This window comes from Heteronotia binoei, chromosome 17, assembly GCF_032191835.1.
Source record: "Heteronotia binoei isolate CCM8104 ecotype False Entrance Well chromosome 17, APGP_CSIRO_Hbin_v1, whole genome shotgun sequence".
In the NCBI taxonomy this organism is placed as follows: domain Eukaryota; kingdom Metazoa; phylum Chordata; class Lepidosauria; order Squamata; family Gekkonidae; genus Heteronotia; species Heteronotia binoei.
This window is the reverse complement of record NC_083239.1, coordinates 13,126,281-13,139,914: the sequence shown is the minus strand read 5'-3', so window position 1 is coordinate 13,139,914 and position 13,634 is coordinate 13,126,281. Positions and strand designations below refer to the sequence as shown.

Genomic DNA, 13,634 nt, shown 5'->3' with positions numbered 1-13,634 from the left:
TCCAATTCAAAACAGTGCATTCTGCCAGAAGAGATATTTTTCTCCCTCTCTCTTCATCCTTAAGCTTGGAGTCACATCATTACACGAAACTGGTTGGTAATCAAGTGAGGATGCTCCAGGGAAAGAACTTACTCATCCCAATGCATAATTAATTAATGAAATCTGCAGCACAAACTACTGGTTTAGATGGCCGTGGACCAGATTGGACCAACTAATGGATTAGCCATGAAACCTCAAAGGAGACAGCAGATTCAGAGGCAATATACCTCAGAATACTAGATGGGATGCCCAAGCCAATTTAGACATAACACGAGGTGGGTGGGACTGTACATGTGAAGGGTGTTTTATGCATGCTCAGCATGTCACACTGAAATGGGGCTTAGCTTTGTGGCCTCAGGCAGATGTTATCTGAAAACCAGCAACAATGGTCACGTACTTACAAGATTGTTTGGAGGGCAATAAAGATTTTAATGCACTTTGCTAGACAAAAACACCTGGGTACTGGCAAATATGTGTAAAGGTATCAGAAAAGAAACCAGAGGAAGGTCTGGATTAGGTTATTGATGACTCCTTTCCCCACTCCTGCCTTCTGATAGTTTCCTTCCAATATGTGACAGACTTTTCCCCTTCTTCAACTTGTCTCCTTGGAGCCTACTATCTCATTTTTATCCCATCCTCTTTTTATCCAGTCTTTCTTCTGTGGAGCTCTGGGCAACAGGCTAGGTTCTCTCCCCGCCCACATTGTTTCCTCACAGCACCATATGAGGTAGGTTAGGCTGAGAGAAAATGGCGTCCCAGTAAGATTCAAGATTGAAAGGGGATTCAAATCTGGATTTCCTCTATAGTCCAGCACTCTCTAACAATTTTGCTGCACTTTGTCTTGAACCAAACCACATGATTCTCTAACCATGGTGAGCAGACAGGGAGAGATAGAAAAGAAAGTTTAGGAACAGTCCTTTTCACATGCAGGCATACCCACACACTCCTGTGACCACAGGCCTGTTCAAGGTGGGACTTCATTCTCCAACCACAGAATTTGGTCCAAAGTCCCACATACATACAAACACACACACACAAGAGTTGACGAACTACAGGAAAGGGCACGCTGAGCTGTAGAGGGGAGTTTGCCTCTCAACAAACACTGTGTTGATTCCTTGAAGCGCAATCACATTGAGAGCACCATTTTTCAAAAGAGTTGGAAGTGACCTGCTTTAATTGTCATGATTATTAATTTGCAAAGGAGAGCTACCCAGGAGAACCTCTGCCAAAATACCTGCTTTTTTTAAAAAAAATTCATACCTGCAGCTAAAACAGATTCATTCATACACACACACAACCTGCACACCTCTAATTAAACAAGTCGTAACAAGGTATGTGGAACTTGGTGATAACAGTGCCTCAGAGGTGTGGCAAGAGCTGAGGGGGAGCCCATGGTCATGGCGCCCAAAGGACTTTATCTCACATTCACACACACACACATCCACACCTTGATGCACCATAATTAGATATTTTACATATTGGGCAGCCTAAGGGAGAAACCTCACTTTAAAGTTTCCTTTGTTTTGCTTATTAGGTAATTTTATACTGAGCTCAAGAAGCATGCATGGAGAAGGCAGGGAGAGTTACCTCTCTGCAAAATGCTCAATTTCAAACAAAGGCAGGGCAACTCATGAGGAAACCTTTAGCACCTCTTTATAACAGAACTAGCTAAAAGGCAATGTATCTGGTCCTCCTATGGTTGACAGGCATCTGAAGATGCCTGACTAACCACCAGCAGGAGAATTTGCAAGGAGGGGGGGACATGGGAGGGGGGCTGCTGTCCAACAGCATTTTCTTTTTTTCTGGGAAAGCTTGGAGGGAACATCTTGCTTCTCTGGGAATCAACCAAAATATTATTAAAAACTCTAGATTCCTAGATAAGCAGGAGAAAAAAATTAAATGGCTGTCAAGCTAATAGTATGATGTCGCTTCTAGGGGAAATCCAGAAGCGACATCAGTCCTCTCTAGGAATTGTCAGAAATGCTAAAGTTTTAACATAAAGTCCTCTCTAGGAATCACCATAGAAAATACCTAGAAAGCGCTGATGTCACTTCCAGGAGAAACCTGGATTCATGCCATCACCAATGGCCACTGCCCCATGCCTTCCCTATTCTCCCACTGGTTGTCAGTCAGGCATCTTCACATGCCTATTAACCCTGGGAGGACCAGATACATTGCCCTAAAATCCTGGGAGGAAAATAAAAATAAACGATGTAGTATATGCACAGATGTGAAGACACAATTCTTCATTTCAATCATACTCTCTCTCTTCAAAGTCTCATCATGTATTTCTGGGGGCAGGTTGTGGGTCTTCATAGGCTCATAAACCAGTAGTCTCCCTACAGATTACTGATTTATTCATTTTGACTTATAGAACACCCTCCCCAGGGCTCAGGGTAGGAATGCCAATCCCCAGGTCTGGGCAGGGGATCCCCTGGGTTTGGAGCTTCTCCTTGCTGCCAGCCAGTGGGGGAAACCCTCACCTCAAACAGCCATGTCAGCAATTGTCCACTTTTAAAGCAAAATTCTTTGGTTTGAACCCAATTTTACCATAGAGTTTGCCCAAAAAGTAGAGTGTTGCCATGCAACATTCCCAACACAATAACATCACTTCCACATCCAGGACATCCCCACCCACTCCCAGAAAGCCCCCCCCCCCAGATCTCCCTGCCAGCAACACAAAGGGGCTTGGCAACCCTAGCTCAGGGCAGTGAACAACAATTCAATGAATAAATATATTAATCAATTATAACCAAATTAAACAGTAGAGAAACGATAGTGAGTCAGATAGCACATAAGTACCCATTCACATCATTTCCCCAAGAGAGGGGGTGAAGGAATGGAGGAGGCCAGGCTGGAAGACAAACTGTTGCTTTCCTCAACCATAGGTCTGTTGGAACATCTGTGTCTTACAGGCCTTGTGGAACTGCACTAAGTCCTAGTGCATTAATGTCATTAGGCAGACAGTTCCACCAGGCTGGTGCCAGGGCTGAAAAGTCCCTGGCTCTGGTTGAGGACAGCTGGATATCTTTCAGGCCAGGAATCACCTGCAGGTTTTTCTCCTTGGAGCATAATGCTCTTTGGGGGTCAATAGAAGTGGGGGCGGGGATTCAGACATCATATATTAGATGTACACACACCTAATCTGTTTTGGAACTGAGTCCAGGGCCTCCTCCTTGATCTGTAATATGTTTGTCCATATCCAAATTCCTGCTACAGAAAGTATGCACCATATTTTTTGGCCAGCGTACCACACAGTATCCTGTAGAGTCCTATACTTGCCAGCCCCAGCCCACAATGCCAACTGGGGCAAGCCAGGTTTCCTGCTCGGTAGCCTCCATCGCCTGCTCCCACACAGTAGAATGGGCGAGGGGGAGAATGGGGAGCCCAGCATCCTCCTGCAATGGAGGCTACTGTTTCCAAATGCATAATCCAGGCATACACAAAGGGTCCGATTAGATGGTACATTAAATGCTAGATCCAGGTAAGCTTGACTAGAATTGCCAGGCCCCCCTGGCCACTGGCAGAGGAGGGACAGGCCTGCTAGCACCATGTTGCGAAACTCCTGGAGATTTAGGGATGGAGCCTGGGGAAGACAGGGACCTCAGTGGGGTACGATGCCATAGAGTCCACCCTCCAAACATCCATTTTCTTCAGAGGAACTGACCTCTGTAGTCTGGAGATTCCCAGGCCATAATGGAGGCTAGCATCTCTACATATGACCCAGTACTCACTGTCAAAATAATGTGGGGTGAGCAAATCTTCCCAGGAGACACATGGAACCAGCTGTAAAACAAGCGAGCCACCCTCCATGGCCCTTTTCTGCTAGCAAAAGTGCTCAAGGTGGAATGGAAGGAATGATGAAGCCCCTCCTGCTGCCATCGGGCCTTCTCTATAGCGGCCCCCCTACTGTGGAACCAACTCCCGGAGGAGGTACGGGCCCTGCGATGTTTAGATCAATTCCGCAGGGCCTGTAAGACCCACCTCTTTAAAACAGCCTTCACTTAATACCGAGCCAAGAAAGTCCTGCTGGATATGTTTTATGTTTTAATCACTGGATTTTATGAAAGATCTTAATTATAGCACCACAATCTTAAGTCTAATGTAATTTTAATGATTTTAAGGATGATTTTATAACTGAAATTGTATATGAATCTAAAACTGGAATTTATAATTGATTATTGCACATGGCTATATTGTACACTGTATTTACATGTTGTGAGCCGCCCTGAGCCTGCTTGCGGGGAGGGTGGGATACAAATAAAAAGTTATTATTATAATATTATTATTATTATATGTTGGGAGGGACAGTGGCTCAGTGGTAGAGCATCTGCTTGGTAAGCAGAAGGTCCCAGGTTCAATCCCCAGCATCTCCAAAAAAGGGTCCAGGCAAATAGGTGTGAAAAAACTCACCTTGAGACCCTGGAGAGCCGCTGCCAGTCTGAATAGACAATACTGACTTTGATGGACCATGGGTCTGATTCAGTATAAGGCAGCTTCATATGTTCATATTGCACTCAGGAGCTGATTTGCCCACCTCTGTTATTTTGAAGTTGAGTGCCAACTCAATGTTAAGTGCAAACTGGGTTGGGGTTTCCCCCAACTGACCTTGCATTTAACATATCATCTAATTAGATCCCAAAGGATGATGCCTCTTGGGCAATTCTGAAGTCCCTTCTGCTTCACTGGAGCAGAGGAAAGGGGGGACTGGCTCTTTGCTATGGAGAAGCAAGTGCGTGTCAGGGAACACAATGGCTGGCACCACAGGTACCATGTTGGTGATCGCTGCCTTAAATGAACACATGCTCAAGCCTCTAGTCCTCCCCCAACTCAGATGGCTACATCCCCAGGCCCAGAGGTACCTGCTTTTTAATTCTTATTTCAAGTATCGACAACCTTAAAATAGCTTGACAACACACCTGCTTTGTGCAGGCCTGGGCAGGCAGCAAAACCAGAAGGTTTTCTATGCCCCAGGTAGCCTACTGTACATGGCTGTGGGGCAGAGTTCAGCATGCATGGCCGTGCAAGCCCGAGCTCTCTCTTTGATATGCAAGGTACCTCAAAGGAAGGAAGCAAGAAATGCTAGTAAAAGCCAGAAACTTAGCTGGGAAAGATTTCTTCTTGTTCAGTTTTTTACTCCCACCACATTCAAAACATACACTATCTTAATTTTTCATTGCCTTCCCAGACATGGGCTTGAATTTGGCAAGTAACATTTACCTTCGCTGGCATGAAAATGGTTCTTCAAACCAGTATCTAGGTGGTAAGTCAGTCTGGGTTTCAAGGGCTCTCAGAACTTAACTGGAAGACTGTGAAATTCTGGACTTTAAAAGTTGCCAAGTGTCAGACACTGCCATAGAAGACGTTTCACAATCAAACAGAAGGACTGAGAAAAGGGATTCCACTGCTATTAAACAGGGACAGCAGTGAACTACAACACACATTGGTATGCCGCCCAGGGCTGGAATCACCTTTTCTTTTCCAGGGTCTCTGAGCAAGCCGTTCACACACACCCCTTTTCCCCAACCTACCACCGGCTGCCTCACAGTCCAATTACTCCTTTGCTAAACAGATTGTGTTAAATACTCACTGACTCAGTGTAAGTATCAATTTGTGCAATGGGAATATGGATCCACTCCAACTAGATCTATAATTACAGCGTTCTGCTAAAGAGACGAGGAATAATGTACCCTGGGGGACCTTCATCCAGGCAGATCTTCTTGTTTACAAGCTTGTGCAGAGGTCATTGGCAGAGTGTTCCCTTCCTCCCATCTCTGCTTTGCTTTTATCTAAATCACATGCCTCCCCCACCTTTCCTATACATCCATTATTGGAGTGCCTCCAGAGCTGCAACCCAACAGTCTAGATTTCGTGATTCCAAATAAAATACGTAAATAAATCACAAAATTGTTTCCTAATGACAGAGAGATCTCTTTTTTTTCCCTCATACTTCTGAAGTCCTGCTTGAATGCTCCCCTGAGATTATCTTTCTGCCTCATCTCCCCAGCAGCCATCCCTGACAGGTATTTATCCACCCTTTAAGGGGGGAAAAAACTTCAATTAGGCTTCCTCGATAAAGGACAAATAGCAGTGGGGATGACAATTTTATCAGACAGTTGCCAGCACTGAAAAAAGACAGATGTGGTAATACAGGGGAAAAAAAATGGGCTGTTTGTCACAAGCAACTTGAAATCCGTTTGTATGTTTCCCACATTTGTAGTTAGAATGCTGAGTCTTCACTGGCTGAGCACAGTGGGTTTCAAAATGGCTACCCTGCAGAATGCTTGTCCACATTTATATGGTCAGCTGAAGTGCTCTGTGCATGCTGCAGAGGATTCTGGGGCATGTCCTTGGAGGGCCAAGCTGCCATCTTGCATAAACTCTGATCACCCAATGCTGTCTTATGCATCACAAGGCCAGCAACAGCAGGCAAACAAGCTAGATTGCAGCCAGCTTGTATAGCCTTTGCTGAAGAACTCTCAGGAGGGACCCTGGCTCAATGGCAGAGCATCTGTTCGGCATGCAGAAGATCCCAGGTTTGATCCCTGAAATCTCCTGTTGAAAGAATCAGGTCATGATGTGAATAGATAAGACTGACCTTGATGGATCTGATTAAGCAGGGCTTTTTCTGTAGAAAAGAGCCCAGCAGGAACTCATTTGCATATTAGGCCATGCCCCCTGGTGCCAAGCCAGCTGGAACTACATTCCTGTGCGTTCCTGCTCAAAAAAAGCCCTGTGACCCAGCATAAGGCAGCTTCACGTGCACAATGTGCAAAAAGCTTTTAAACAGGGGCAGACTAGCTATTGAACTTTCTGGGAAAGCTCCTGGTGGGCTACTGCCCTGGAGGGCTGCTTTCAAGCAGAGCCAAGCCCCAGTATTTTCCCAGCACTGCAAGGACCACTCAGAGTTCCTAGGAACAGATTGAAAGCCAGGATGCTTCTACACAAAGGATTTGCTCCACCCAGCTCACAAATAAGAACGAGGTTTTTACACATCATCCCCTTTTCAGCTATGCTTTTTCTCTTGCCTCTCACGGTTTGTGCCGATGTTTCTGAAACCTGCTTTGCTCCAATCTTTTCTGAAATATAGGAGTCAGAATGGATTTCTCCGCAGTGTGGATGGGAAGGTGCTGAATTCCACACACCTCTGGTCCCATTTTCACTTTCCCCTTGTGCCTGCCGTTTTCCCCATCAACACATAATACACTTACTAGCTTTTTGTAACAAGCTTGCAAAAAACATTCTGGTAATGGCCGGGGCGGAGATGGCAGGCATTAGAGGTTAAGAATGAAGAACAGAAAATCACAATGGGGAAATGTACCCATGTGGACACAGCCCCATTTGACTAGAATCTATCTTGTATTTAAAATTGCCTTTGTTGGATTTGGACCTGGTTCAGTGATGTTTACAAAACATCCCGGGGAAAACATCATCTGCAAAAACACCCACTGAAGATGAATTTAAAGGAAGGCCTTGAAAGATTATATAAAGGTAGCAATTTCCACAGAACCAATTAAATGCCAGGCTATCCTGAACTCATCAGGAGGGGAGGGATGGTGGCTCAGTGGTAGAGCATCTGCTTGGGAAGCAGAAGGTCCCAGGTTCAATCCCCGGCATCTCCAACTAAAAAGGGCCTAGGCAAATAGGTGTGAAAAACCTCAGCTTGAGACCCTGGAGAGCCGCTGCCAGTCTGAGAAGACAATACTGACTTGGATGGACCAAAGGTTTGATTCAGTAGAAGGCAGCTTCATATGTTCATTGGCAATCCTTTCACTCCTTGGGGAGGGACGGTGGCTCAGTGGTAGAGCATCTGCTTGGGAAGCAGAAGGCCTCAGGTTCAATCCCTGGCATCTCCAAAAAAGGGTCCAGGCAAATAGGTGTGAAAAGCCTCAGCTTGAGACCCTGGAGAGCCGCTGCCAGTCTGAGAAGACAATACTGACTGTGATGGACCAAGGGTCTGATTCAGTATAAGGCAGCTTCATATGTTCAGAAGCTAAGCAGGGTTGGCCCAGGTTAGTACTTGGACAGGAAACTGCCACAGAAGTCCAGGGTTCCTACACAGAGACTGGCAATGGCAAACCAACTCTGTTCATTTCCTACCTTGAGAACCCTGTGACTTGACAGCACTTTACACACACAAGTAAATGCCAAGAATCCTACACATGCCACAAAACTAATCAAATGCTGAGATTCCTACACATTCCAGAATTAGGGCTTAACAGGCATACTAACTAACCTGAGACAGAACCGATGTTGCCTAGCGGATGGCTTTGTACAAAGGACCAGAGTTCAGATCTCATCTTAGCTGTTGGTGGCTTTAAGATACTATCTCTGAGCATCAGTTTTCCATCTGCAAAATGGGAACAAGAACAACAAGAAGAAACTACCTCATGGGTCTGTTGTGATTTTTTTGTAAAAAGAATCAAGTATAAGCATTGGCCATCACCTGGCATTTTATGCATCGCTATGTAAATCAAGAACCACTTAAAAGAACCTCAAGAATGGGCAAAAATCAGAACCGGCAAGGTTTAACCAGGAGAGGTATGCATCAGCATTGGCTTTAATTGGGACAATATTAATCAGGGATGGAAGGTTTTAATTAGCAGAGTGCACAGTTTTGGTCTGGGGTCCCGACTCCCTAGCCTGTGTCATACTTGACACAGTCATTTGTGAGTTGTGGGATCTTCACATTTCCAACACACACAGTGCCTGATTCAGATCTGGACCACAGTATGCATGGAGCAGGGTCTTCAACCTCCCCCCCACCACCACCACCACCATTTCATTGACCTGAAACAGTCCCAAGTGAAGTGGTGTTTCGGCTGGTGGGGAAATCTTTATGCGTCCCAGAGAACATGCAAGTTTTCCCAAATGTTTGGATAGTTCTATATAATATGGGACATAACGGGGAACCCCCCAAAAAATGTGTTAGGAATGCAACAATATGTTAATCTATTTGCACTGAATTTGTTCACAAATGGATTCATCAGTTCAAAGGGCAAGCACTTCGTCAACTGAAAATTCACTAGCTGGTCATCACCCCTTGCAGGTATGTTTCTATGTCATTTGTCAAACCAAGAGGTTTAGAGAAATCAGCTGTAGTGGTTTATTTCCTCAGATTTATGTCCCAGGAACAACTGCTTCTGAGAGAAGAAAGAATTTCTGTATTTTATTTGCCAGATTTATTATTTAAAAGGACAAAAAAACCACATTTGATACTAAAAACTGGTTCATTTGAATATCATTACATTCCCTTCCCACACCCCTGAGTGCATTGTCCAGGGAAATGCACTAACTTTTAAGAAATCCTATCTCATATAAATCTGCTCAACTCAGATTTATTTGACTTCTAATCTGGATTGGATTTTTCTAACATAGTCTTTCACTAGCAGCAGAACAACAAGTCAAGTGTCAGGGAAACTTGCACATGGCACATCAGAGGGACACAAAAGGTACCTCCAAGCTACGTTAATATGTTTGTGGTTGTTAACATAACTTTCTATTGTGTCGTGTGTTTTCAAAATGTTGTCCAAAAAAACATGTAAAATTGAGGCTTAGTAAGAGCAGAAGCTGGGCAGAATGGCATGAATGCAATACCCTCCCCAGCCTTGTACCTGCTACCTTATGGCACAGCACATGGATGCAACAATTGAACACAACTGGCAGGTGGGGAAAGAATTTGACACATGTCCCACAGTGGCCAGACAGCATTTACCGGACAGCAGAAAAGCCACATGGCACATTTGTAATACAAATGTCATAAAGATCAAGGCAAATTGTTAATGGCACCCCTTGCTGTTGTGGGTAGGTCTGCTTGGTCATGTTGGAAAATACCCGGAGACTTTTTTTTGGGGGGGGGGTCAAGGAGAGGGTGGGGTTTAGGGAGGGGAGAGGCCTCAGCATGGTGCAAATAAAGTACAAACATGCTTAAAACTCTTGCAATATTTTGTTTAAAACTGAAAGGTGGGGGAATAGTGGGATTTTGCAATGCAATTTTAAAAATAAAACATCAAGAAAAAGCACAAGGATCACAGCAGAAAACTAAAAATATAAAATGCTCTCAACCTGTGAAAACATGAAATGGCAGGGCATTGCAAGCTCCCCCCCCCCCAGGTCTACTCAGATTAGCAATGGCTCTCCAGTATATTATCTCCCTTTGAATGTTGGTTAGAGTACTCACTAGGCACTAGTTCTCATGTCCATTGAGAAGAGACAAAGCTGGCTGAAAGCATTAATGCTTGATTTGCAAGGACACAACTCCAGGAAGCTTCAGCTGGCCATAGGAATGCTGGGAAGTTAAACAGAGCTCCACTCCATTGAAACACGTACAAAAATTTGCAAGGAAAACGTGGAGTGGATGCCCTATTCATGTCTGCTCTGCCCAGAAGCCCGAATGGAAAATCCATTCAGCATTTTCTTTGTAGCTTTGCTTTCAGCTTTAGCCTCTGCAAAGAGAAGGAAGAAGGAACTGCAAACATGGACAGCCTCAGAGCTTCAAAGGGTGAGGGCAGGAGCAGGCGGAGGGGGGGTGGGGAGAAGAGAGCCCCATGGGCCTGACTGAAGCCCTGGGCAAGCTGGTTTGGCTCGCAGGCTGGACATTATAGACTCTATTCAAGGGAACTGCACTGCTGTATTTTTTATTTATTTATTTTAGGGAATGGGAAAATCTCCAGGCTCCACTCCCCAAAGTCTCCTGACTCCACCCACAAAGTCCCCAGGTATTTCCTGAGTTGGCAACCCCATGGAAGTGATGTCACTGTGTTCTTCAACACCCTAGGAATTTCCTCAGATTCCTCACAGGGATCAAGGAAATTCCTAGAGTACTGCAGAATGTGTTGGTGACGTTACTTCCAGGTATTTGGGTAGAAGTGATGCCATGGCATTGCACAACACTCTTTCCAGCAATCTCCACCCCTTGCTATGCTCCCACCAAGTAGGGTTGCCAATCCCCGGGGGGGGGGGGCAGGGGATCCCCTGGTTTGAAGGCCCTCCCCCCGCTTCAGGGTCGTCAGAAAGCAGGGGGGGGAGGGGAGGGGAATGTCTGCTGGGAACTCTGTTATTCCCTATGGAGATTTATTCCCATAGAAAATAATGGAGAATTGATCCGCAGGTATCTGGGGCTCTGGTGGAGCTGTTTATTAAGGTAGAGGCACCAAATTTTCAGCACAGCATCTAGTACCTCTCCCCAAAATATCCCTCAAGTTTCAAAACGATTGGACCAGGGGGTCCAATTCTATGAGCCCCAAAAGAAGGTGCTCCTATTCTTCATTATTCCCTATGGAAGGAAGGAATTGAAAAGGTGTGCGGTCCCTTTAAATGTGATGGCCAGAACTCCCTTTGGAGTTCAATTATGCTTGTCACAGCTTTGATCTTGGCTCCACCCCTAATGTCTCCTGGCTCCACCCCCAAAGTCCCCAGATATTTCTTAAATTGGACTTGGCAACCCTACCATCAAGCCACCCACCATGGGCTGGCAACCCTAGTCAGAGCTAAATAGCCCCATATAGCCTCTGTTGAAGGGACAGGATACTTTTCCCCCAGGCTGCCTGCAACCTTCCTTTTGGGCCTGATTGTTCCTGTGTCCTTAGGTGAAAGTAGAAAATCTCTGATTGAAGAGTACAGTGTGCGGAATCAGTGCTGCACAGCTGCTGAAAAACTGTCATAAAGCATGCCACTAAAAGACAGTAATTGGTTTTTCCTCCCACAGGTAGGATTCTATCGCTGACCCACCAAAGTTGCTGGGAGGGACAGTGGCTCAGTGGTCGAGCGTCTCCTTGTAAGCAGAAGGTCCCAGGTTCAATCCCCGGCATCTCCAACTAAAAAGGGTCCAGGCAAGTAGGCATGAAAAACCTCAGCTTGAGCCCCTGGAGAGCCGCTGCCAGTCTGAGAAGACAGTACTGACTTAAGGCGAGGGAAGGTGGCTCAGTGGTAGAGCATCTGCTTGGGAAGCAGAAGGTCCCAGGTTCAATCCCTGGCATCTCCAAAAAAGGGTCCAGGCAAATAGGCATGAAAAACCTTAGCTTGAGACCCTGGAGAGCCGCTGCCAATCTGAGTAGACAAGACTAACTTTGATGGATTGAGGTCTGATTCAGTATAAGGCAGCTTCATATGTTCATGTATGTTCATATAAGCTAGCATTCAGCAATCCCTGGAGGCTCTGACCATGCCCACTGTTATCATTGATCTGTCTCCTCTACGAATGGCTCCTGTTTCCTCAGGGAAGCCTTCAGCTGCCACTTTTCCAGCAATTCAAGTAGTGGGTGGAGACAGGCAGAGAACAGGGTGATGCAACCTGACACCAAAATAAATATGGCTGCAAGGGAATTAATTCTGCTTGTTGCCAATTAAGGGCTGGCTCTATCCTCTCTCTCTCTTTTTTTATTTACTGGGAGTTCTGGAAGTACAAGGCAAGAAACAGCTCAGCTGTTCTGAAGCCCAGCAAAGGCCCTCCCCTTTTGGTGATAAGGAAAGAAAAGGTCCCCTGTGCAAGCGCCAGTCGTTTCCAACTCTGGGGTGTCGTTGCTTTCACAACGTTTTCACAGCAGACTTTTTACAAGGTGGTTTGTCATTGCCTTCCCCAGTCATCTACACTTTCCCCCCAGCAAGCTGAGTGCTCATTTTACCGACCTCAGAAGGATGGAAGGCTGAGTCAACCTCGAGTTGGCTACCTCAAATTTGCCCTTTTGGGGCAAAATTATAGAGAGGGCTGTGGCGTTGCAGTTACAGGATTTTCTGGATGACACTTCCACCCTAGATCCGTGCCAGTCCGGCTTCCTCCCGGGCCATGGGATGGAGACAGTTTTGGTCACCCTCATGGATGACCTCCGGTGACATCTGGATCGAGGCGGCTCGGCGGTATTGCTGCTGTTAGACCTATTGGCTGCGTTTGATATGGTCGACCATCGGCTGCTGACCCGCTGCCTCGCCGATGCAGGAATTCAGGGGCTAGCCTTACAGTGGCTCTCCTCCTTCCTTGAAGGTCGGGGACAAAGGGTGGCAATTGGAGGGAAACTGTCTCAGAGACACCTACTTAATTGTGAGGTGCCTCAGGGGGCAGTTCTCTCTCCCGATGTTGTTTAACATCTACATGCGCCCCCTTGCCCAGATTGCCCGGAGGTATGGGCTGGGTTGCCACCAGTACGCTGATAACACCCAGCTCTATCTATTGATGGATGGCCAGACTGACGATGTCCCTATAAATCTGGACCGGGCGCTGCAAGCCATGGCGGGTTGGCTCAGGCTGAGTGGGCTAAAGCTGAATCCAGCAAAGACAGAGGTCCTTTGCATAGGTCGCGGCGGGCCAGGAGGGGAGATCCCCCTACCAACCTTTGACGGTGCGTCACTGATACCAGTGCGCAGGGTCAAGAGCTTGGGAGTGCTACTGGAGCCTTCCTTGACAATGGAGGCCCAGATAGCTGCCACTGCTAAATCCACCTTTTTCCACCTTAGGAGGGCGAGGCAGTTGGCCCCCCTTCTTGGAACGCAGCGACCTGGCAACTGTGATCCATGCAACGGTCACCTCGAGGCTGGACTACTGTAATGCCCTCTACATGGGGCTGCCCTTATACCAAACGCGGAAACTGCAGCTAGTGCAG

At 46.3% G+C, this 13,634-nt stretch overlaps 1 protein-coding gene across 2 annotated transcripts in view; it reads right to left on the bottom strand.

Annotated features, from left to right (window-relative positions):
* The window catches only part of TFAP2E (transcription factor AP-2 epsilon), a 92,858-nt gene that overhangs the window by 44,666 nt on the left and 34,558 nt on the right, over window positions 1-13,634 (bottom strand). The window contains exon 4 of one of the 2 annotated variants that reach the window (XM_060258264.1): window positions 8,276-8,389. The exons of the other annotated variant lie outside the window; for it this stretch is intronic. Coding sequence (XP_060114247.1) covers window positions 8,276-8,389 — 114 coding nt within the window. The remainder of the gene's footprint in view (window positions 1-8,275; window positions 8,390-13,634) is intronic. 2 annotated transcript variants of the gene reach the window in all.